At 48.6% G+C, this 25,875-nt stretch overlaps 1 protein-coding gene across 1 annotated transcript in view; it reads right to left on the minus strand.

The window, feature by feature from the left end:
- Positions 1–19,536, minus strand: part of TWIST2 (twist family bHLH transcription factor 2) — a 43,494-nt gene extending 23,958 nt beyond the window's left edge. The window contains exon 1 of the mRNA XM_014949210.1: positions 18,772–19,536. Coding sequence (XP_014804696.1) covers positions 18,810–19,292 — 483 coding nt within the window. The 5' untranslated portion in view covers positions 19,293–19,536 and the 3' untranslated portion in view covers positions 18,772–18,809. The remainder of the gene's footprint in view (positions 1–18,771) is intronic.
- Between the last annotated feature and the right edge of the window lie 6,339 nt (positions 19,537–25,875).

The following is a 25,875-nucleotide window of genomic DNA, read 5'->3' on the forward strand; positions in this document are numbered from 1 at the left end:
GTAAACTTAGAAATTCAGTCTTGCGTTCAACAGCAGTTATCACTGTTGTACAAATGGAAGCGAGGAGGGTTGCACCCCTGATCTAGGAAGTCAGGGGAGAAAATCAGTCCAAGAGGTATTTGGGTCTGAATTATTGTCTGTCAGCACTATGCAGGCAGCTCTTTCTCTGCCTTGAGTTTTGCATCTGTGTGCTGACTGTGGTATTGCCTTTTTTTTTTTTTTAAAATGCCTCCCCATCTCCGCAAAATCTCTGGTGGTTTCTGAACCATTGCTGATTTAAAGCATGCCTAAATATTTAAGGAAAGTCTGATTTATACTGTAAATGCTTGCTCATCAGTTTCCCTTTTAATCATTGCGACTGTTGGGACTCTAAAGCCCCCTTTGGCTTCCCCGGTCACTTTGCACTGCTCTTTAGTGATTCTGCTTTAACTGGAGACCTCAGGATGGCTCTGGCCCAAGTGAACTCCTTGAGATCCTTGTGCAGTATTCTCCTGGTGGTACCCTGAGATCAGCAGATGCTGGCCTTTCTCTCAACTCCCACTCAGTGCCTCAAATCCCAGGGAAACCTCTCTCCTTCCGCTGCTACACCCCGTGCTTTGAAGACAAAAATGATTCAACAGCATCTTGGGGGGCTGCATGGTTCAGCTGCCTTAAAAAAAAAACCAACAAAACACATTTGCAGGGGTTTCCAAAGCTGAGATAAGAACACCTCCACGCACAGCCTGCTCTATCTTCAGTGCCAGCCCCCTGCAGATCTTCTTCAACACCGATGCCTGCACAGGAAGACTTATTTCCCTGCAGAAAAGCTAATTCTCCCATGAGAATTATTCTCCTGTGAATCCTCCTGTCTACATGTATGTGATGCCCATTTGCAGTTATTCACCGAGCTCTTCCCAACTTAGGCAGTTGAGATGTCCTTTGCCTTCAGCATGGTGCTTCTAAGCACCCTCCCCACCAAAAAAGCACCAACCAGAAGGCCTGTGGATAAAATAATTTGTGATTATAATTAACGTGTGGAGTCTGTGCAACTATCCAGCTGCAAACCCCTTGGGCTGCACCAAGTGGGTGCTGCTGCCTGGTGACACAGAACTTCACTGTGGGCTTCAGCAGGAGCAGGATTTGGCCTGTATTGCCTTTTTTTTTTCATGGTGCTGTGGCTGTGCAGCCTCTCTGTCCTCCCTTTGAAAGCTGCTGCTTGCTTTTGCCATGTTGTGCTGCCTGGAGCAGTGCCCGGAGAGCAGCACAGCCTGCTCTCTGTGCTTTCTTCATTATCTGCTCCACTAATGAGTGTGTACACCCCTCTGCCTTTCATGTCTGCTGCTCTGTTTTTGTTCCCTCCCCTCTTCCCCCACCCATCCCATCTTTAGGTCACTCCTTTTGGGTCAACTTTTTCTTGGTACTAAGTCCCCACTGCAGGGTTTTCCAGATCTGTTGCTTTTCCGACTCCGGAGGGATGTTTTGTTCTCCTTTATTTTTGTTTTGCTGGCCAGAATACAAAAGGTTAAACAGTTTGGAGAACTTTATTCTGTATTTACTGCCGAGGTAGGTTTCTAAATCAACAATAGGTCGCGCATTGGAGTGACTCACAGAGCTGCTTTAACCTTTTTCCTTCCGTTTTGTCTCCCTCCAAATCCGAAGGGTTTGCACATCTGCAATTTAGATCACCGAAATGAGAAGCTGTGAAAGGCGTATAAATAGCTCGTAGATGGGGCTGCTCAGCTTGGCCCCAGAGCAGAGCCAGTTTCCGTTTGGCAGCGCTCAGATCCCTCTGGGATGCAAAAAGCACCTAAAAATACAGGGTACTGGGAGGATGTTCTCTGCTGTAGAGTTGGGGGGGATGACACAACCAGCAAGGAGGATGGGCTGGCTGGGAGGCACAGAGCTATAGGCAGAGGAAAAAAAAAAAAAAGCCTGGCTCTATGAGGATCCCTTCTCTACATGCCCTCTTTGTAGGAAGGTCCTGTCTTGGGAGGAGGTTACAAGGTGGGCAGGGAACAGGCACCCAAAGGAAAAGTATTATTAACATTTCTTTTTCAGAAGGGGGACCGAGGCACCATCCATCAACCAAAATCTCATGGGCAAGTTGGGTCTGAACCAGGAGCAGGTCAACGTGGTGCAGTGTGGATGAGTCTCCCCAGGGTAGGCTCCTGGTGGGAGGAGAGCAAAGCCTGCTGGCCCTCATCGTGTGCAATGGCAGGTGGTAAGGAAAGTGCAGCTTTCTAATTAGCCTGGAGGCTCTGGTGTAAGCTGCCCCAACAAGGGACCTTCAGCTAAGTGGCCAGAGCAGAACCAACCCCAACCTTCAGTAGCACCAGGGGCACAGGTGTGCCAAAAAACAGCAGTGCAAACATGGGCTGGAGATGAACAGAGCAGATGGGAGGAAGTGTCAGGGCTCGTTCATCAGCCATCATAGAATCATTGAGGTTGGAAGAGACCCTTGGGATCATCGAGTCCAACCATCAACCGCGCTCTACAAAGTCCTCCCCTACACCATATCCCTCAGATCATATCCCATCCCCTCTGCAGAGGCTCCTAACCTTGCTCTCCTGCAAAACACCCCATTTCCTAGCAGCCAAGCATGTACAGTTGCAGACTCTATTATTTTTTTTCCCTAGCAGCAAAGCAGAGAGGAGACATCCCCATTCCCAAACTGGCAACCAAACCCCCACTTTTCTCCCACTCAGCAGCTCTTGATGGTTCTCTTCTATGAAATATATGGAACGGCCATATTTTTTGAGGTTTTTGTCCTTCTCATCTCCTCAACCCAGTATCTTGATTACAGTCCTGAAACTCCTCCTGTGCTGTTTTCAGGTGTTCTCTGCTTAAAATGCAGCTTTTTGGATGGGGGGTGCTGGGCAGACTGTCTCTGCTGTGACACAGCCAGGGCTCGCCCTGTGCTAAAGCGTCGCAGTGCTTTGAGGAGAAAGATCTGAGAGTCCTGGTAGATAGCACACTTTCCATATGCCAGCAAGGGGCCCTTGTGGCCAAGAGGCCAATGGGATCCTGGGCTGCATGGATCGCAGTGCTTTGAGGAGAAAGATCTGAGTCCTGGTAGATAGCACACCTTCCATAGGCCAGCAATGGGCCCTTGTGGCCAAGAGGCCAATGGGATCCTGGGCTGCGTAGGGAAGAGTGTGGCCAGGAGGTGGAGGGAGGTCATTCTCCCCCTCTGCTCTGCACTGGGGAGGCCACAACTGGAATCCTGCCTCCAGTGCTGGGCTCCCCAGTTCAAGAGAGACAGGGAACTGCTGGAGAGAGTCCAGCGTAGGGCAACAAAGATGATTAAGGGATTGGAGCATCTCCCTGATGAGGAAAGGCTGAGAGAGCTGGGGCTCTTGAGCCTGGAGAAGAGAAGGCTGAGGGGAGACCTTCTCAATGCTTCCAAGGGTCTAAAGGGTGGGTTGAGGGAGGATGGAGCCGGACTCTTCTCAGTGGTTCCCAGTGACAGGACGAGGGGCAACGGGCACAAGCTGGACCATGGGAAGTTCCACTCCAATGTGAGGAAGAACTTCTTTGGGGTGAGGGTGGCAGAGCCCTGGCAGAGGCTGCCCAGGGAGGGTGGTGGAGTCTCCTTCTCTGGAGATCTTCAAGCCCCACCTGGATGCTCCTGAGTGATGTGCTCTGGGCAACCCTGCTTTGGCAGGGGAGTTGGGACTAGATGTTCTCTAGAAGGTCCCATCCAACTCTGATAATTCCATGATTCTGTAGCGCCCTGTGGGTACAGCATCTCGGCGGGGCTCAGCTCGTTAGTTTGTGCCCCCATAGCTCTGATAATTCCATGATTCCGTAGTGCCCTGTGGGTACAGCATTTCGGTGGGGCTCAGCTCGTTAGTTTGTGCCCCCATACTTTGATTTATTTATTATTTTTTTTAAGGAGTTCAGTCGCTCAGGGAAGGGTGGATGCTTTCTGTGGGTACCAGCAGCCAGGAGCGATGCCTGTGGCATCCTCTGCCTGCACCACGTCTGCGGGGCTGCCGGTAGGAACAGGCTGGCAGGGGTTTGTGGCACCGGTACAATGTGTAGCTGCTATCACGTATTACAAGTTGTGATGTCAAAAAAAAAAATAGAGAATAAAATGGCTTATTCAGGGTGCAACCTGCTGCTCCTGGCTCTTAGCCCACAGTATTTTCTGCAGTCGTGGCGTCTGCGGGGCTGCCGGTAGGCACAGGCTGGCAGGGATTTGTGGCACTGGTACAACGTGTAGCTGCTATCACATATTACAAGTTATGATGTCAAAAAAAATAGAGAATAAAATGGCTTATTCAGGGTGCAACCTGCTGCTCCTGGCTCTTAGCCCACAGTGTTTTTTGCAGTCGTGTACATGACTGTCTGCATCCAGCGTGATGCAGGGCTTGCACCCCCTGCAAGGAGGCCTGGGAGGCTTCAGAGAGGTTTCCCTTGTCTGTCTAGACCACAAATTATTTTGCTCTCGAAGCCTGGTGGCTCTGTGAGGTCTCCAATAATGAAAGGGACTGCACTTGGAGTAATCGTTTAAAATGTTGGTTGTTTATTGAAGTGGATGTCAATCAAGTGATGGAGCAAACTTGTTTTGTTTGGAACTGATCTAAAAATCTCCCGTTAAGGACAGTACAGCTTGAATCATATTTATGTGGAGAAACACACCAGAGGAAGTAATGAGATTTTTTTTTTTTAAATACAGGTTTTCTATATGGAAAGGGCATGTTGGCAGCTGCCTTAGCATCAGATGGGTGATGTGCATGAAAAGTGTGATTTTTTCAAGAATAGGGGCTTGCAGCACTCGCAGTGTAGCCTGCTGCATAGACCTGACAAATGTTTTTGATGGGGAACTGCCACATGGTGTCAGTGAATGCTGCCCAGAGCATCTCCCTTGCGAGGCAAGGTGTTCCACCTCGAAATTACTGACAAAGCTGGCAAAGCAGCCGGCTGTTGTCCTGGTGATGGCTGCTGTGGGGTGTGATCCATGCAAAACCTGTGTCCTCCTTGCTTTGTGCAGTGAGGTAGCTCCTGGTTGCTCCCAGATACCCCCCCCCCGTTGGACATACACAAGGTGTGCCCTTTGGATACAACCTCAAACCCACATCGCTCTTTAATATAGTATATCCTGCCCTCTAGTGCCAGCAGATGCTGAGTCAGCAAGAGCTCCTGTGACTTTCCACCTTTTTTTTTTTTTTTTTAATCAAACAGATCTCTCTGAGCCTGGGAAACTGCTAATTAGGGGGCTTCTAGGACAGGGAAAGCCGCTAGATATGTTTGTGCGTCATTGGGGCTCAACAGTTTTGGGACTGAGTACCTCAGTGTGGCTTTGGAGCAAGCCCAGCTCCTTGTAAGTATCCTTTTTGAGATGGTTTTTAAGGAAAATGAGCTTTATAATGGAAACAAATATACATGGCAGGCTAAGCGAAGGAAGGAAGGCTTTGGAGGTCAGAAGGTTGTTTTCACTGAGCTTAAAAATAAATCTTGAAGCCTGGGGGGGTGCTTGGCTGTCATGCAGGGGACACATAGAGCGGGGGTAACACTTGGAAACGGGTTTCTTGCTTTTCCTCCTAAAGAAAAGGAAGAATAATTTTCTGTTTAAATAGAAATGGGAGAGACTTTCATTTTGTTACCCGTTCTGCTGGGAGGGGAGCAGAATTTTCCCTCTGGCCCGGGACTCGCAGGAGTGCTCCTGGTGGGTATCTGCTGCAAGCCAGGCACAGCCCATCAGTTCTCCTCCAAGCTCCTCCACGTTCATTACACCTCCCTCCCTCCTCCTGACATGACTCTTCCCTTCTGCTATTTTTTTTTTTTTTAAGAAGCCATTTTTAAGAAGTCGAGATTTGCAACGCAACAAACAGCACGGGCTGGGGTGGGTCAGTCCCTGGCTTCAGAGCTGTGCGTGCCTCCAGCCGGGTGGGATGGGACCTGCTGGGGCTTTTTTTTGCACAATTTCCTGGGTTATTTCAACTGCTGGGAAGGTCCAGCCACCCCAACCCATGGGAGGGGTTAGGTGGTCTTTTTTTGGACACAAGCGAGGCTGCAGAAAATGGAAAAAAAACAGTTTGGTATCAACTCCTGTCGTCCTCCCCGTCCCCTCATCTCGGATCAGAAAAGCTGGAATTTGGGGAAATGGGGGGGGGGAGGGGAGCGGGGAGGAAACTCAAAACACAAACCTCGAGAGGTCACCCATAGTTTTCCTCTGATGCGCGGTGGAGCGCGAGTGCTGGCGTAGCTGTTAGGGTGGGTTTGTTTCTTTAAGGTGTCTCCCAGAGGGAGGATCAGCAAAATGCAATGTGGCAGCTATGGTAACTCCTCTTGGCTCTCAGCACAGCCCTCGCTGATCACACAACTTGCTAGTGAAGAAGGTACAGCTGTCCAGGCCTTGGCAGGAATCCCCACCCTCTACTCACTGCCAAATGCTGTTTTTCTTTTTGAAAAAAAAAAAAACAACTTCTGAGTTTCCTAAGAAAATGAAAATGTGAGGAACAGCCTCATCTGATGTCTCCTGGACCTGCCTGTGGTAAAGCCTGATGGTGCTACACTCCCACATGGTGCTGGGATGTTGGCAGCCAGAGAAGCAGAGAGCCCAAATTTGAGGGTTCCTGTCCTACTGTGAGATGCCTGGGGGTGGGGGACCAGGGTGAAAGGCTGGGGTCCCAGCAGTGTCTGCAAAGGGCTGAACACTCAGGCTGGAGCTGTGTTCACAGATGACATGGGGTTGGAAGGGACCTCTGGAGGTCATCCAGTCCAACCCCCTGCCCGAGCAGGTCCCACAGGAACGTGTCCAGGCAGGGTTTGAACGTCTCCAGAGAAGGAGACTCCACCACCTCCCTGGGCAGCCTCTGCCAGGGCTCTGCCACCCTCACAGCAAAGAAGGTCCTCCTCATGTTTAGCTAGAACTTCTTCCATTCAAGTTTGTGCCCATTTCCTCTTGTCCTATCTCTGGGCACCACCGAAAAAGACCGGCCCAATCCTCCTGACACCCTCCCTTTAAGTATTTATCAGCATTGATCAGACCCCCCCCTCAGTCTTCTCTTCTCCAGACTCAAAAGACCCAAGTCCCTCAGCCTCTCCTCATAAGGAAGATGCTCCAGGCCCCTCATCAGGGCTAGTTTGTCTTCTCTGATGTTGGCATCCCCATGACACGGCCAGTTCACACACATGCCACCAACAAGTGAACACGCTGGACATGGCCAGAGAGATTGGCGGCAGAAGTTCTGCTGTGTGTTGCACTGCTGGCCCAACAACTTTCCTGAGTCACCTCCTTGATCATGCCATGGCTGCAAGTACCTCTCTGGCCACGTTTGCACCTACAAAGCACAACTGCAACTCTAAATTCACCAGTGACCCAAACAGTCCCAGCAACCCAATCCCCTGCAAAGCTTTAGGTGTAGAATCCTGTCCTGGGCTCCTGGTGAGAGGTCCAGGAAGCTTTTCATCTCTGCTTTCTTTTTGCATCTGCTACAGCAGTGTTGGTCCTTGCCTCCCAAAGTGTGTTTGGGCTATGCTGGTCTTGTCCCATGAAAGGGACCATGCCCAGCTCCAGGGCATGATCAACACTAGTCCATCCCCAGGAGCATACCTTGTGCTTGGTGGCCACGCTGATGTGTGGTCCCTACAGCTTGTCCTCTGCACTGGCTTCTATCAGCCCCAAGGGACAAGTTGGTTGTTCCAACAGCATGGGCAAACAGCCTTTTCACGGGAAGGGTGCAGCTTGGAGGACCTTGCTAAGATGCAAGGTTAAGACAGGCTTCTGCTGGGGCTGCTCAGCGTAGGGGACTACAGTTGGCACGGATGAGCTGCATCTTTGCATGCAACAGGAAAGTTTGGGTGGAATTGATCCCCTGGGCTTCCCCAAGCTTCTTTGTCAGGCTGGGTCTGCTGGTGTGGCACGGGAGAAACAACTGAAAAGCCCCTCATCTTGAAATATTTTGGCTGCGTGTGTATGTGTGATTTAACCACCTGCCTGGTGGTACGAAGAACTGAAGGGCAGACTGATCGGTGCAGGGGATAAGTAATTCAATAGGGGAGTCCATGGATTTCCAATCTACAAGGAGGGTTTGTCTTTTAAAATAAATGCAAATGTTGCTTGAGCTGTGTGAGAACTCATGTAGTAGCGTTTGAATAAAAGACTAAGTAGGAATGACACGGGGGATCAAAAATACATCACAACCGATTTGCACGACTAGTGACATTAGAGTGTTAAGAGACAGCACCAAATATGCTACAAACAGAAGGTTTTTTTTTTCTGTAGGAGTAGGATTGAATGGACAGATCTCAAATATACTGGGTAGTCGCATGCATACCTACTCAAGTGTTATGTGGTACTTAAAAAAAAAAATAATAAAAAACGCCTTTCTAATTGCAGCAAAAATGGGCCAATGGTGATGCATTTAAGAATAATAAACCAGTATCAAAAAAGGAAAATATATTTGAAGTGTCTCACTTTTTAAGCCAGGTGTTTCTCTTTCGTTCTGATATAATTCACAGCTAAGAAATAGCTACAATTCTCAAAGTCATGTCTGTTTCCCTTTGGCTCCTCAAGCACTTTAAAAAATAGTTTAACTTTTTGCCGTACACCAAGAGTGCAAGTAGTGCCTGATTTACAAAATAACAGCACTTGCAAGTAAAGTTTTTGGACTAACTCAGTCGTATTGAAAATTGGGGTTTTGAGCTCCTAATTCATGGCTGAAAATGCTACCTCATATCCTCAGCCTTCTGGGCTCATGGTGTTTATTGGCCAGGGGTACCTGTAATTATATTTTGGGGTGATGGGATCTTTTTATGGCACTCTCTTCTGCTAATTTCTCTGGCTTGAACACGTAAAACAGTTGCAAATTCCCTTTTTGTGTGCATTAAGTTATCACAAGGAATATCTTTCGCTAGGTTGTGTGTTTTCAATGTTTCTGGGGGGATCGCTGGAAAAGGATGCTCTGATCTCCCTTGCTGTTGGGGCATGAGCTGTGGCTCGAACAGTTCAAAACCTGCTGCTCTGGTTAAAAAAAAAAAAAAAAGCCACCTTTCTTCATCAAAACCCAAGTGTGAGCTTGCCCCTTCTCTGTGGGGAAGGTGGTGCAATAGCAGAGGCTCAACCATGCTCCAGCTCCCCTCCAACAGCGGACATTTCAGACCCGTATGGTACAAAGGAGAGATTATTTAGTGCTAGTAATGACATCAATCTATTAAGCAGCCCTTCTTATGGCAAAGGCTGAAAAATAATAATAATAAAAAAAGATATTTGGTTGTTCAGTGCATAAAACCCCACCAAGCTGGACAGAGATTGCAGGGTTGTGCCTGAAGCACTGCGCTTGCAATTAGAGGCAGCAAAAAGGACCTGGTGATATTAGAAATTTCCGGAGATCACAAAGCTAAATAATAAATTCCTTTAAAAGATGCAGAATAGCCACCGTATCTAGTGTGTAAAAAATACACATTAATGTGTTGTAGGCATAGATATATTTTTTAAAGACAATATTATTTCATCTGGCCTGTTTTTATTGTGTAGTTTTATGTCCCGGTACCTTATGGGGACGTTTCCATGGTGGCAATTTCCTAGTATTTCCAGAGGCATTGCCATAGCACAAACCTCTCTGGTTCCATGCAGTTACTCTTGCATGGGCTCAATTCCTACCACCCACCCGACGCTGTGACACCCACCGATGCCCGGTGTGCCTCAGCCTGCTGGGCTACCTTGCCTGTGCATTCACGGGGAGGAAAGCCTTAATAAGCTCCCAAGAATTGGTAAGAGGTGCCTGTGGGATGTGATTTGGTGTGGACGCTGTGACACCCACCGATGCCCGGTGTGCCTCAGCCTGCTGGGCTACCTTGCCTGTGCATTCACGGGGAGGAAAGCCTTAATAAGCTCCCAAGAATTGGTAAGAGGTGCCTGTGGGATGTGATTTGGTGTGTACCTAGCCTGGAGGTGGTGCTGGGCGCCCTGGTGGGAAGCACGCGACAGGGATGAGGAGATAGGTGCTTGGTTTTGACACGCCAAAAAGCTCTTTTTCCCCATCCCAACTCCTTTGATTGTGACCTGGATGTTTTTTCTCCTGAGAGCACTGCTGTGCCCATAGTACCTTCGTGCTGGACACTGTTGAGGCCTCACCTCAAGTGCTGTGTTCAGTTTTGGGCCCCTCACTACAAGAAGGACGTTGAGAGGCTGGACCGTGTCCAGAGGAGAGCCACCAAGCTGGGGAGGGGTCTGGAGAACAAGTCCTACGAGGAGAGGCTGAGGGAACTGGGCATGTTGAGTTTGGAGAAGAGGAGGCTGAAGGGAGACCGCCTTGCCCTCTACAACTCCCTGAAAGGAGGGTGGAGAGAGGTGGGGGTTGGCCTCTTCTCCCAAGGGACTAATGACAGGAGCAGAGGAAATGGTCTGAAGTTGGGGCAGGGGAGGTTTAGATGAGATATCAGGAAGAATGACTTTCCTGAGAGGGTGGTCAGGCACTGGAACGGCCTGCCCAGGGAGGTGGTGGAGTCACCAACGCTGGAGGTATTTAAGAACCGTGTAGAGGTGGCACTTCAGGGCGTGCTCTAGTGCCTGAGATTGTTAGGTTGGGGTTTTTTTATGTGTGTGTATGTATGGTTGGGCTCGATGATCTCAAAGGTCCTTTCCAACCATGATGATTCTGTGCTGCTGGTATGGGGGTGTTATTGCTGACATCTATCGATATGCTCCTGGGGAGGGTGCCACCATGCTCTACCCTTGCGCTCAGGGTGGGTGGCATTGCCAAGCACTCAGGGATGCTGGGGCTCCTCCTGGGCTGTGCCTCTGGTGCCTGCAGCACCTCTTTCCCCCAGAGTCTCTGCTTTTTACAGCTTTTATCTTAAACGTACATAAGTGCCGTTATATATACGTTGAAATACAGAGGACCAGCAACAAACAGTATCTCACCGCTTTCCTTTTGGCAATGAAAAGCTGGCAACGCTCTGTCCTGAGTGCATTTTGGAGAGGTGTGTGTGTGTGGTGTGTTTGTGTTACAGGGCGAGCAAGCTCCCAACAGCGTTTGTGGGGTGATGGCACAGGGGTACGGAGGGTCCCGCAGAGCTCCCCAGGAGTGCTTTCTGCAGAGGGATTAAAGTCCTTTCTTCTTCTTCTTAACTAAAGATAAACTCCCCCTGTTACCAATGGAAAATTTTATGCCGGAAGGGATATGCCTGTTTGCCTTTCTCCTGAGCCTGCTCTTATTTTTGTTGTGTGGGGGGTTTTTTTGGTTGTTTTTTGGTTTTTTGTTTGTTTTTTTTTTCCGGAACATCCCCATGATTTGCAAGCAAGCTCCCAACAGCATTTGTGGGGTGATGGCACAGGGGTACGGAGGGTCCCGCAGAGCTCCCCAGGAGTGCTTTCTGCAGAGGGATTAAAGTCCTTTCTTCTTCTTCTTAACTAAAGATAAACTCCCCCTGTTACCAATGGAAAATTTTATGCCAGAAGGGATATGCCTGTTTGCCTTTCTCCTGAGCCTGCTCTTATTTTTGTTGTGTGTGGGGTTTTTTTGGTTGTTTTTTGGTTTTTTGTTTGTTTTTTTTTTCCGGAACATCCCCATGATTTTTCTGAGCTTCCCCTCCAGGCCAGGAATTTCTTCTAACAAGCCATATTACACGGCGAGATTTCATCATGGCGCACATGAAACACGCCGTAAGGGTCAGGTCTTAAATATTGCGCGTTTGTGGCTGTGTGAGATCCCTCTGGCAGATTAATTTTATTAAGGAGCCTGGTGCTGGGGACACTGGATGAGGATGTGCTGGGGGAGTGCCCCAGTCGTGCAAAATGCTGCTTTCTGCATGAAAGCCTCTCCCTCGCTCCATCCTGCCCTACTGAATTTTCCAAGCTGATTTATTTTATTTTTTTTTTTTAATAGGAGCCTCAGTACAGCCGCGATCCCCCCCTCATCCCTCTTAGCTGAGCAATTAGGTTTATTTACATTTAAGCACAAACACATGACTTTTAAAGGTGGCCCAAACAGCTTAAATTGAAGGCTTAATCACATAAATTACTGCATGAGGATTTTTGGTGGCTAAATTAATCTGGAACCTAATTCATTCATATTTTAAAGCATGCGTTTGGCAGGTCTAATATCTCTTAAGGAAATGGTAAAGCTTCTTCTTGGGGGTGGCAGTTAACAAGGCAAAACTATCTTATTAGGAATTCAATTAAAGCTAGTACAGACTTACTGGAACTTTTCCAAAAATATATATCAAGCTGAACCAGTAGACATCTGTATCTCTACCCCCCTTCCCTCCCCCCCCCTCAAGCCCTTTTCTGTTTTCTGAGCTGTGGTTAAAAGATGGAGAGGAGAAGATGGGAGGAAGAGGATAAACTATAGCTCACGTCCAGCTCTCTCTACAGTGCAAGGCACAAGGGGGGGTTTTTTGGGTTGGTTTTTTTTTGATGTCTGATCACTTTTGCAATCTGTGTGAGACTGCCTAACTCCCATCCGTTGCCACCACGCCAAAGCCAAAAAAAAAAAAAACCACCCAGAAACTAATCCCAAACCACATGAAGGCTCACAAAGACAGACCCTGGGAGAGGTCTGGGGGTGCCTGGCTGCCCCGTTGCCCCTTTCCTGGGGAGGCGCAGGATGAAAACGCTGACAAACACCCACTGGCTGCTTGGTTTGGGAGAGCATCAGCCCTGCCTTTCCAGGGTTCAGTTCAGAGGATGAGTTCAAAGACACCTTTTCTACCCAAAAAGGCTCAGACCTCTTGGAAACCCTCTTGTTGGCAACCGGGCTTAAGAGTTGTTGTTGCTTATCTAACATTTTTATGGGAGTGGTACCAAAAACCTCCTTGTCCCTTTTGCACCAACAAGGTCTTCCCATCTCCAGGTTCCTGATGCTGCTTCCCGTGATGTGACTGCTCATTTTTCATGGAGGAAGGCTGATTTTTTTTTTAAATTTATTTTTTTTTTCCCTTTCCAATGGAAAATTCTCCTTACTGCTAAACGCTGAAAACCTCGGACTCTAAGGGTGACAGATTGTGGAAGAAGATCAAAGGGAGATCCTCTATTTTACTAGCCAAAACACCCCCACCCCACAGCAAGAAATCCCTGTTTTTTTGCAGGAAAAGCACATCCCAAAGAGGTCCAAGAGCCCAAATGCCCACCTTGCCTGCCCATCCAGAGAAAATAGAAGCTCCAGCAGTGCCAGGGAGGTTAAGCAAAGCCTAACAAAGAGCCCAGCTGAGGGGGTGCTTGCTGGAGAAGAGCCCTTTTTGCTGCTGAAAAAGACAAGGGCATTGCAAAAGCTGGCCCCTATGGCACAGTTGCTATGCCCTGGCACAGGCTGGGTAGACCGTCTGCTGTGGGCTGGGTCTGGAGTGGAAATGGTTAAGAAGACGGGTATGAGGGTAAGGGCTGCCTTACTCTGATTTATTGGCTGGCTGAGTTAATTTGTTATTTATGTATGATTAGTTGTTGTTGCTGAGTGGTCATCTTCTACAACTACAAATCTAATTAAATGCTGGGGTGCCTAGAGCTCGATTTTTTTTTTTATTTTTTTTTCCCATTTTCTTTTTTTCCCCCGGAAAATATTTCTGCTGTGTTAATTCTCGAGAACTAATCATTAATTAGGCTGCTACCATCCAGTTGGAGGACTTCTTGTTTTTTTCCTCGCTTCCAAATTTGCTGAAGTAAATCAGAAACAATGGTGTACAGCACTCTCCAAGTCAGTTAGAGCAACCCACTGAGATGTCTGATGGGATCATCAGCCAGCAAGGAACAGCAAGGTTCCTCGGAGCCAGCCGACGATCTGGTCCGGTGCATTTTTTTTATGGCACAGCAATTTAATCAGATTTTTTTTTTTTTTCCCCCCTCCCTAATTTTCTGTGAAGCTGGACAGGGAGTAGGGAAGGGAAAGGAAGGGAAAAGCTACCTGAAACGTGCTCTTTCCCCCACCAGCAGCTGTAATTCCCTGATTACATGTCGAGCTCACTTTGTGCTTGGGGTTGCGGCAGCATTCCCCTTACACGTTCATGGCCTCATCAAACTATTCCTATGGCTCTACAAGAAGATATAAATTCTGGAGGTTTCGGGCTGGGAGATTTCGAGGTCGTGCTGAACCCCACGGAAATGATTCTCAGAGCTATAGCTATAAACATTTAGAAATTATTTATATATATTATATTTATAAATTTAAAAATAACATATATTGCTAGGGGGAAAGAGTGACAGGAAATGCCCCCAGAAGAGATTTCAGTGTTGGTTACAGGATCTGTCCTGCCTCTGTAAGAGGCTGCTATGATCTCCGAGGCTAATTTATCACCGCTACCTATAATTCTATGAAATATGCCCCAAAAAGCACTGAAGGAAGGAATGTGGAGGGAGGTTGCAAAGCAGAAGCGTCGCGATCTTCCCCTTTGTTTTAGTGAGGACGTTTTGTACGCTCTTAAAATTGGAGCTACCCTGCACGGGCGACCAGTGTGAGAATGACTGACTAATTTGGAGACAAATTAGGTCTACTGAGCTGAAATGTATGCCTTGAGTAGTCCCTTAATGACCCTTCGATGCACATCTTTCCTGATAGGACTTTTACCGCAGCCCTGGCCCCGACGGATTAAGTAATAACACGCTTTTGCCGCTCTTCTAAGTGGTCCTTCGTTTTTATCCAACATTTTCCCTCCACCATGTCCGTGTCTAACTCTTTACGACTGATAATCAGTTTCCATACATCTAGCCCATGGCAGAGCGTGTCTAACTCTTTACGATCAGTTTCCATACATCTAGCCCATGGCAGATTTGTCTTTTGTGCGTCTCGTTCTCCAAATCGTTTCCTTTCTACCCTCTCTTTCAAAGGTCTTTGAGCCTGAGTGTTTTCTGGCTGACTGTAATGTATTTGGTGTCCACTGTGTAACAGATTTATTCTTTCCCAAGAAGAGACACAAACGTAAACAGAAGATCCAGAGCGCATTTTGCTGGGCTTTAAATGCACTAAGATGAAAATTCCCTGCTACAAGCCTATTAATGTAAATACCAAACTTTACAATCCTTCCTGTCAAGGAAACATATTTACATTTTTCTAAGGATGCGTATAAAAAAAACCAGGGCTTTGGGGACAAAAAAAGGGCTTAGTTCCAGTGTCACAACACCCCCAGTTAACTGTACTGCTCTCGTAAACTATAGAATTAGGTCGTTCCCAGGGCCAGCAGAGATAACATCTGTTTGCTTCTTTAAGGACAAAATGAAATAGGATGCTCGTGTTTTAGGCTGGAAACAGCCCTGGAAGTCTGAAGGGGCAATTGTGAGAGCGCTGTGGACCACATGCACATGTTGCATGTGGCTTCCCCCGGCACAAAATAAGATGGGAAAGGTGTTATTAGTGCCAACCCAGGGAAGGCAAAGGGCTCTTCCCAAGCCATGCTGTGGTGAGTGGGAAGAAGGAGGGTGCTGGTAGACTGGTCTTACTGGGACGAGGGTTAGGACTGCATAATCCTTTACTAATGCTCCTGAAATCTCCGCTGGACAGTATTTTCCCTACTAAAGGGAGTAAGAAAAAACACATTATCTTTCCCCCTGCATTTTTTTGCAGTTTGGAGCATCTCAAATAAGTCGCAGTCGAAAGAGAGAGGTGGCTGCAAGGCAACGGCGCACAGGTGCCGGCGATGAGGATGGGGAGATTTGGGGGAGGAAGGCTGAGTTGCACGTGTCCATTGGAATGTCCTATGACATTAATTGGAGGGCCTGCTTCTCTTGAAGCTACGGGAGCAAGATGTCTATAATTACGTGGAGCAGAACAGAGAAACTTCTCGTGGCCAGAGGAGAGAGCAGCCGTGACCTGCCGGCGTTCGGAAGGCCAGGTGGCATTTTACCAGTTCCCAAAGCTCTGATTTTTCTAATCAAAAAGCTCCTCTCATTTTTTATATATATGTTTTTTTTTTTTTCCGCAGACAAAGGGGAACGACTGTTCCTCCAAGGAGAAAGCCTTTTCTTGCATGTCTCTCCCCAAAACCCAGGGGAAAGGGAGGATGGCCACAGCAACCCGGCCCAAACGGAGCTCATCCTTTCGTGCTCCCCCAACATTTGCAGCGCTCGCCACTCGCTAGGAAAGACAGGAGCTGATCCCAAATTCAGATAGCAATTTCTTCAGGGTTTTTCTTTTTTTTGCCATCAGGACTTCACGTGCTACTCCCCTGTTATGCATGAAAACTCCTCTGGCTGGGACAAACCCATTCAGAAATCCATCACACACCACCCCTCTAAGTTTGCCGATTTTTTTAGAGGGTTTCTCCAGGATCTCGTCGTCGTTATTTTATTTTTTATTTTTTTTTGGTTTTTTTGCTGGCAGAACGTAATTTTTTGTCGCCATAAACGATAGAATTTGACACCACACTGTACCACACCAGGCCATTTGTCAACAGCGTTTTCAACAGTTCAACCGCACGCGCGTGTGTATGTACACAGGCAGGCACAGAAAGGAGAGAGGCAAGAGGGGGGCAAGCCCAAGGGTTTGGGGGTAACAGCCACCTTCCTCTACAGGGGATGCAAACACAGAGCAAAAAAACCACCTCTGACCACCCAGCTGGAAGCCGGGTTATGGGAAAGACCCCAAAGAGCGACCCACTCCTGAGCAAACCAAAAACCTGTTGAGATGGGGCTCTGCGCCACGTTCTTTATTGCGCAGCCCAAAAAAGTTTTAGGTAGGGACAATCTGAACGCCTACGAATAAAATCCGCCTCGTTGGAGCAAAGCTAATAATAATTCCACCGCCAGCGATTTTAGAATACGGTTTTAAAAAAAAAAAAAAAAAGGGAGGTTTTGTTGCTAAATTACCGCGTGAGAGAGAGGAATGGTCGTATATTAGATAACGGTTTTAAACCCATCATTGGCTAATGGCAGCACATCGTTTGGGAAACAACAGAATAAATGCATTGTTCCACCCCAGCACTCCACTATGCAGCCAATCTAAACTGCTGAAGAAATATGTGTTTGGGACATTTTACATCTGTTTTGACAAGAAGCCTGGGGTTTTGTGTGTGGGTTTTGGTTTTGGATTTTTTTTTATTTTTTTTTTTTTCCTATCTATTTGCTGCAGCTTTTTAAGCCAGATTAGCATGGAAAAGGCACGCTGTTTTATAAACGGAGGATTTATGTTTTTAAAAAGCAACTACTCGACTTTGGCTTTTTGCAGTTGAAATTAGGGCACAGCGTGCAAAAAATAGTAACACCAGCAATAGCCATAAAACCCACGACAGCAGCGTTACCTATTTAAACAAAACTAAACAGCAGGCAGCTTGTGCAATGAATAGAGAAACCAATTTTTGAACAGCCTAACATTTTGGGGGCTCCCTAGAAGAGCATGTGGAAACCCTAATTGCAGCACCAAAATGCAAGTAATTTCAGGACACGATTAAAACATTGACTTGAAGTGGTTTCTAACATGGTTTTAAGTCTATCTTTTACACCGCTAGTAAGCCCTTTTTCAAACAAAGTGCTGTAGTTGCATCAAGGTGTGTTTTTTGGGTTTTTTGTTTTTTTTTTTTAATGAGCCATTTATTGCTGGTAAAATGAAGCTGGTTTTGCGTCTTTAAAAAAAAAAACCTTGGCCAATGGGCTGGGATAAACTTTCTTTTCGTCTTTAAGGAACCGATTCTCCTCGTGGTGAAATTATTTCGTTTTACACCACGCGCGATGGTGTAGGGGGGGAGGAAATTTCCCTCTCGAATGTTTGCTGGATGAAAAGGGGTTCGTGGGCTCTGCTTTATGTACTGAGCCCCGGAGAGCGACTGGCCATACGTAAACTCTGGCTGACACAACGCAGAGCTGCTCTGCTTAATTAGCTTGAGATGAGAGTGTTATTTTTTTTTTTTCTTTATTTTTTTTTCCCTCCTTTCTCACTGTTTATTCCTCCCTCCCCGAATATTACAAAGGCTGCTTAAGAGGAAGTAGCTTTCTGCTAATGGAAAACGACGAGGAAGGGTTTAGTGATGAGAGTAAATATGAAAGTACATCTAACACCCGCCTCTGCTTTACCGGCATTTTTGGGGAAGGGAAACCAAACAAATATGAAAATTTGGCAAAGTTTCTTCTATCTTTGTTTGCTTTTTATTGTGTAAAAGGGGGAAGGGGCACAGCCCGGGGTTTGCAGCCGACATCTGCTGCTCGTTTGTTTTAAGAGAAATGCAACCTGGGGCAAACTCTCCAAACCACGCTCGGGGTCCTGCAAAACCCCCTGGTGCCCCCCCAGCCAGGAGAGGATGCGACCACCCTGGGACCAGTGGCTGGACACTGGGGGTTTTTTTGGGAGAAGGGCACCGGTGGCGGTGGGGCAGCAGCTGTTTCAGATCCCCTTGTCAGCCTGTTGTACCGATCCTCTCTAAAAACCCTCTAAAAACCTTTTCCTCTCTAAAAACCCTGCCCCGAAGCAGCGCTTTCTGGCAAATCTCATGCAGCGATGGTTTCCCCCCTTGTCCCTCATCAGCCAGCTCTCAACGCCGGTCCCCTCTTAGCTCCCCCATCCCCACAGAGTGGAAACATGCCGAATTTTTTTTTAATTTTCGATTATTTTTCTTTTTTTTTTTTCCAAAATGGGGCATATCTCATTTTTTGCCTGTCTTGAAGCTGCTTGTTTAAAAAAAAAAATAATAATAAAATTTCACAGCCGTGGGGGAGCGGGATGGGACCAGACGCATCTCTACTGCCCACCTCACCTCCAGGGTGGTCACCCCCAAAACCCCTCACCCGGCAGCCCTCTCCACGCCCCACCAAGCCGTGTCCCCTCTCCCCAGCCCCACAGCAAAGCTGGGGTGTGGGGAGATGGGTGCCCCATCCCACAGCCGGACGGACATGGAGCACCATATGGGAGAAGAGAAATTGGTACCTACCCCTTCGGCTGCTGGGCTTGCCCCGGCCCAGGCGGTGGCTAGTGGGAGGCCGACATGGACCACGCTCCCTCCATCCTCCATACGGAGAAGGCGTAACTCAGCCTCTCGTGAGCCACATAACTGCAGCTTGTCATCTTACTGTCCATCTCGTCGCTCTGTAGCACCTGGTAGAGGAAGTCTATATACCGCGCCGCCAGCTTGAGGGTCTGGATTTTACTGAGTTTGTCGGAGGGCAAAGTGGGGATGATTTTCCTCAAGGCAGCAAAAGCTTCATTGAGCGACTGAGTCCTCTGCCTCTCTCTGACATTGGCCAGGATCCTCTGGCTCTGAAGTTCTTCATAAGATTGGGAGCTGGGACTGGACTTTTTCCCCCTCTTCCCTGGGTTGGGGCTGCCATCTTCACTGGACTTCTTACTGTATCTTCTCTTCCTGCCAAATCTCTTTGGCTGCCTTTCCAGCTCCTCTTCACTGGTCCCCAAGCTATCCACAGGGGAAACAGGAGAACTGGAGCTTTCTTCCATGCTTTCTGCAAGAAGGGGAGGGGAAGAGACTTTCCCCCCCTCCTTATGTTATGTGAGTGTGCGTGTGTCTTAAATATGCTTTAAATTCCTGAGACAGATCCTTTGGAAAAACAGGAGGGCTTTTTTTTTTTTCTTTTTTTTTTTTTTTTTTTTTTTTTGCTGACCAAACGTTTTCCAGGTTGCTTGAAGGGCTCTTATTTCAAGGACCGAGGTTGTGCAAAAAACTGAGGTCTTGAAGAGAGGAAGTTATTCTAACTTTTTGGAAACTTTAGCTGAGCTCCGTTGCTAAATAGTTGTCAGAAGTGAGGGAGGTGCGGGGCTCCCTTCTGATTGGCCGGCCAGGTCAGTGGGAGGAAAGCTTTTCCCCTGCTAAACTTTCACAGTTTTATGTTACACTTAACTAAAATCTTGGGAATGCACCTCGAATAAAAGATATAGCTGGTGACCACCCTCTGCCACGACCCCCGCCGTTCCCACAGGCGCTGGATTTGCAGCACCCTTCCAGGGCCACCTCCCCCTGTCGGGGTGCATTTTTGGGGTGCTTTTCTGCTTTCTGAGTGCTTGCAGGCAACATCCCAGCCCATGCTACCCAGGGTCCCGCTCCCAACTGCACAACCTTGCCCAAATTGGGGTGTGGGGCGTGCAAGCTCTTGCACGCCCAAGAAGTGCCCCGTTTTTGCAAAATAGTGCCCCATTTTTGTGCTCCCCGATGCTGGGGGTCTCGCAAACCTCCTGCTGCCACTTTGGGAGCTGCCCCTCACCCTACCCTGCTCCCCGAACCCCCTGCCCTGCAGAGATAGGGTTGGGGACCCACCTCGGGGTGGCAGAAGTCCCCTGGGGCACGATGAGATGCGTGAAGGGTGGAGGTTTGGGGGGCAGCTGGGGGAAGCTCCTTCAAGGCCCCTACTTGTAGTGGGGCATGGAAAGACCCTCCTGGACTATAACCCAGTGGACCCCAAAATATGGGTCATCTGGAAAGCAGCTAATAGTTTGTAGGAACACCCCCACCACCCCATTAAACACTAAATAGTATTTTCTGGGTAAGCAAGAGCCGGGGTGGGTAGGAGGAGACCTCTTCTCCTCCAGAATATCCTGCTGTTGAAACCGTGGTGTCCCAGCACACGAAAAGAAGCTCCAGGGTTTCTGATGTATCAACCAGAAGATGATGGATCTATTTTTCCTCCTCATCACACTAGGGAAAATGTGGGAAAAACCCTGCTTGCTTCCGTGGAGCTAAGGCTGAGCAAAATCAGATCTGGACCTCTGATTTCAGCTACAGTCCAAATTGCAGGAACAGATGCATTCTTGAGCAGCAAAGATCATGTTCTCAATATGGAGCAGGAAAATAAAATAATAATAAAAATAAATAGGATAAAAGAAACTGGTAAAATGTAGATGTTGAATCAGAGGAATTAGTTTGGAGTGGACTTCTCTGCAAAATTTTCCAGTAGATATCAACACTCATTAATGGAAAAAATAATGTCTGGTTTGATTGGAAAGTGTTCCTTGGTAGAGTAAGGAATTTTTGGCTTACCAGGGGCTGACTCCACTACTGGTAGGTAATGTTTATAGTGGAAAGACTTCCCCAGGCAGCCCCTGGGGAGAGCCTGTGTTTGCTTTCAAAAGGAAAGGTTTTCAGGTGCAGCACAGAAGTCGGAAAGTGAGGCAGTACTGCAAATAGATTTTTAATCCAATTTAAGACCCCGGCGAGTCGGAGAGGACGGGTGCCTCTGCCTCTTGCACCCCCCAAGCCAGGTTTCCAGGAGGGCTCAGGGCCGGTGGCTGGGGCTGAGGGTTGGCCACCGCTTTTGCATCTGTGACCTGGAGGTCCACGAGTCCAGGGGGCTTGGGAGGGTGTCTGCCAGCCCTCCAAACCCACAGGAGATACCACCCTCAGCTGAGTGAGCTCAAGTGACATTTATACCGTGGAACCCCCAGCCACAGCCTGTCCCCTCAAGTGAACTGAACTGTGAAACTGAGCCTCCGAGGGCAGAACACACCGCATCGAGGGGTATTTGCTCTGCATCTCCAAGCATTTAGAGAAGCCGTGGCTTGAAAACCGGAGGGGCACCTCTGCTCTCCAGCTTCAAAGAGCAGGATTTTCCCCGGCAAACAGGCTCCCTGCCTTTCCCCGGTGCCTCCCTCTGCTCCCAACCACGTTTGCAGTGGTAAGCTGCCCTGGATTTGCAAGGATATGGGGAGCACGGGAGGGTGGTCGGGCTGCCGGGGTGAGCACTGCCCAAAGGTGCTGTAGATGCCCTCAAAAGTCTCCTCAGGGAGGGGGCGGAGCCGCGTTTTGGTCCGTGTTCGAGAGCACCAGTAGCCAGGGGAGCAGATCCCAGCTTGAGAGAGCGAGCAGAGATGCTTCTTGCTGCCTCTCCTTTCCCCCTGCCCTGCCAAGGGGTGTTAATATTTATTCTGCATCTTCCTTTTTGCCTTACCACGACCGCTGATGGTAGGACTCGATTCTCCTGGGTGGGAGGTGTTCCCATGAGGTAGGAACCTCCAGGGGTTGGAGACAGAGGGGTTTTGAGATGGGGTGGGGGGGGTTGCTCCCTGTGTGAATATATCTCAAAACGCCCAGTTCTCAGCTGGAACAGGCGTTTTGCTTTGGTGATAACCACTGGGCCATCCCACCCAAGTTCAGTGGGAGACACACAGGTCCTGGGTACTGCGCCGGAGCCCAGGGTGAAGAAAGGATGGTGCCACGTGGCACGGTCCTGGTCCAGCCGAGATGTTGCCACACATCTCATGATGTCCAGGCTGTGCCTCTCCTCTCCGGACGGCGCGGTGCAGAGGAGGAGTGGGGTCCCGTGGCAGGGCAGCCCCTCTCTGCCCGGCGTGCCATGGCCGCATTAAATAAATAAATCATCAGTCCCAGCCCCCCTGCCTGGCTTCTGAGAACCAGCCCGGAAGAGCGTTTGCACGACAAAGCAAAGCAGGATTTCTCCCTAAGGAGGCTGTTGCAGGGCGTAACCTCCAAATGTGCAAAGCTTTTCAGTATCAGGCAGGCTTCGTTAAGGGGAAATTTATGGTGAAACTCGGCCGTGTGATAATGATGAAGCCTATAAGCCCGACTGCAAGGAGCATCGCTCCAGAGCTGCTGTGTATGGGTGTACTCTTTAGGGCTGCTGAGCCCCCTAAGCAGTACTTAATGCCAGAGCTAAGTAATGGTGCTGACAATACTGCAAATATCTCCCCTTCTAGCAGACCAAAGGCACGGTCTAGGGGTAGGCAGACCCAGGTGAAATGTGGTCTGGCTCCCCCGAAGGACAGAGGGAGTTGGAGAGATTTTTAGGAGAGCCACATGGTAACGAAGGTACCGCTGGCCAAGAAGTGGGATGCATCCTTCCTGCTACCGCGGCAGGGTGGGAGAGAGGTTGTGGAATACAAACTGTGACATAAAAATTAATTTGGGCGGAAGTTTAATGTGACATCTACTACGCTGCTGCTGCCGTTTCACTGCCATCGCCAGCTTCCTAAAATTTCTAAATTAGAGGAAAGCAATGAACACGTACTGGGCTTTGGGTACAGTGCTTATTCGTTGCCAGAAACCAGTGGTTGGTTGTCCCCCCCCGGCTGGGCTTGGCCAACACCCTGCAGCCCCTCTTGTGCCGTGGGGGAGAGCACTTGGGGTTTCACCCCCTCTTCCCTCTGCCTGTAAGTGGGGAAAGGCTGGGTGTCTGGGCAGTACAGGCGATGGCATTTCCACACGCTCAGCCTTGCTCTCCCAGCTCCTCTCTGTCGCGGCACACGAACCTTTGGAGCAAACTGAAAGAGGAAGAAACAGCAAAACGTTGCGTTTTCTGCCACCCTCCCTCCCACTCCCTACTGTTCTAGAGAAAAGCATCGTCTCTGCTTTCAGAAACATCCCCGTTGCAAATCACATCTGATGTTGAACGGCCTCTGCCGTAGCCAGGTGTAGTGGAGGGTTTTGGTTTTTTTTTGCCTTGCCTTTGGTGGGACTTAGGAGATAATTCCCTCGTGCTTTTGTGGGGGCAGCCCCTAAGTGTGGTCGAGCCTGTGCGTCTCCCGTGTGCTGCCTTTACAGAGGCAGTGGTGTTTCGCCTTGGACTTCTGCTTCGGGGGGCTTTGTTCCCCTTATTCCTCGTGTTGCACCACGGCCGTGGCCGGATGCGGCCTGCGGATGTCTCCCGAAGCACTGACCCCGCGGTGACGAGTCCGTAATCAAAAGCAAAGGAGCAGCGAGCCAGCAGGGCAGATAAGAGGCAGGAGGTAAGTAAGGAGAGCCAGGCTTTAAGGGATAAGACGGTTGGAGCGGAGCAGGGGTTTCAAAGTAATTGGATACGCTAAGGTTGGAGCTCTGCGCAGGAATGTACATCTGTTTCTGAACTGTTACCAGCTGATGTGCCCGCTCTTCCTTTTCTGCTTCCTCCGTTACAAACAGCCCAGAGCAGCAGACACCAGCAAAGGGGAGGCTGACCCGGGGACAACCAGTCCTATCGCTCGCTAATCCTGCCAATAAATGCAGTCAAGGTCAAGGCGTGCTTTTGATTTGCAAAGGCGTTGCTTGGGGCAGCTGGGTGTATGGATGGCTGCCCCGAGGGCAGCAAGGTGGCAGCTTCTCCCTCTGATGTGGCTGGAGAGCTGCTGGGCAGAAAAGGACCTGGGGGTGTTGGTGGCCTGTGGGCTGAACAGGAGCCAGCAGTGTGCCCAGGTGGCCAAGAAGGCCACCAGCATCCTGGCCTGTGTCAGGAACAGCGTGGGGAGTAGGGCCCGAGAGGTGATTGTCCCCCTGTACACAGTACTCGAGGCCCCACCTCGAGTACTGTGTCCAGTTTTGGGCCCCCTACCATAAAAAAAGACATTGAGGTGCTGTAGTGGGTCCAGAGAAGGGCGACAAAGATGGTGAGGAGTCTGGAGAATAAGTCTTATGAGGAGAGGCTGAGGGAGCTGGGGTTATTAGAGGAAATGGCCTCAAGTTACGCCAGGGGAGGTTCAGGCTGGATATTAGGAAAAATTTTTTCACTGAAAGGGTTCTCAGGCATTGGAATGGGCTGCCCAGGGAGGTGGTTGAGGCCCCATCCCTGGAGGTGTTCAAAAGACGGGTTGATGTAGTGCTGGGAGGTCTGGTTTAGTGATGATGCTCCTTGTTTGTTGTGTGGGTGTCTATTTTTGTCAGTCAGGTTGATGGTTGGACAAGATGATCTTTAAGGTCCCTTCCAACCTAGAAGATTCTGTGATGGTTAGGTGGCTCTGTCTGGCTTCCTCATCTTTGCGCTTGGGGAGGTGGGAAATATGGGCCTTCCTGGGAAGACTTCACAGGAGAGTTACAGAAAAGAGAGGACTTAGGGATTCTCCAAGCAGATGACTCTTTCACCTGAGAGAGCCCCACAGGCCCTCTATGAAGGTGGTAGCTCCATCCGAGCTTTGACCAAGCCAGGTGTGAATTGCAAGGGCCATTTTTCCAGACCTTGCATTATTCACGGTGTACAATGCCAGGAGAAACTGTCTACAGTGTAATAATGATTAATGCATTTTTCAAATAACTTTCAAAAAAAACCCACTCTGAATCAGATTACGAAAATGCAGTGTAACTCACAGATTTTCTAACTGTGGCCCAGATTCTGTGATGCACTAGAGGATGCCTTGGAGTCCCACTACATCTACATCTGAGTCCCACTACTACTACATCCGAGTCCCACTAACCTCTGTGGGACACAGGCAGATGTTTAAAGTTAAATATGCCAAATTCAGGCTTGAATTTCTGATCTGAACCCCCTCTGAAACAAGAAGAGAGATGTTCAGTGGCTTCAACAAGTTTTGGATTGCGTCTCGAGCATCTAGCTGTTGGAAGACCAGTTCACATCTCCTGGTCATCCAAGCTCTATTGTGAGTAGGCAAAGGATGACGTAGACCAGACACAGTTCTGCCTTGAATGCTGGGTGCACTGTTTCAAGGCTGATCGTTGATTGCTGGCAAGATTAGAAATCCATGTAATTTCTCATGTCAGTACCCGTTGGGAGGAGAGCATATGTCCTGCTGTAGGAAGAAACCAAAAAGCAGTGGCATTGCAATTGTGGATTCTATTTTTAATGATAGCGTAAAGCAAAAAGAATTGGCATTTGGGGGAGTAAAAAGTAGTAGCTATCGTGATTCCAAAAATAACATTTCTATTATAGATCATTTACCCAAGGCCACCACTAATTGTAGATTGGAGCAGAATGTCTCCCTGGGAATCCACAGGGAAGACAGATTTTTTTCCCTCTTTTTTTTGGAAGGTGTAATATTAATTACGGCTGCAGCAGTAGTAACTGTAACTTAAAACCTGGGCTAGGAAAAATGAAAATATTGTTTCATGAACTGGAAAATCAAAGCCTGTGAGGTATTTTGTTCTCCTTGCCTTTTCCTCCCTGATCTCCAGCCACATTAAGCTGGGGAGGAAGGGCTTCCCACCAACATCAAGGAGAATCCAAAACCAGTCTGGCTGTTCAAACAGCATTTTGACACTTTTGGGAAGGGTCAGGCTTCTGCTCATTTTCTGGACAGCAACAAACAGTTCAAGGCAGGTATATTCAAAATAACATCAAGTTTGGCATCTAGTTTTTAGCATTACTTGACA

Source organism: Calidris pugnax, unplaced genomic scaffold, assembly GCF_001431845.1.
Source record: "Calidris pugnax isolate Ruff unplaced genomic scaffold, ASM143184v1 scaffold75, whole genome shotgun sequence".
In the NCBI taxonomy this organism is placed as follows: Eukaryota; Metazoa; Chordata; class Aves; order Charadriiformes; family Scolopacidae; genus Calidris; species Calidris pugnax.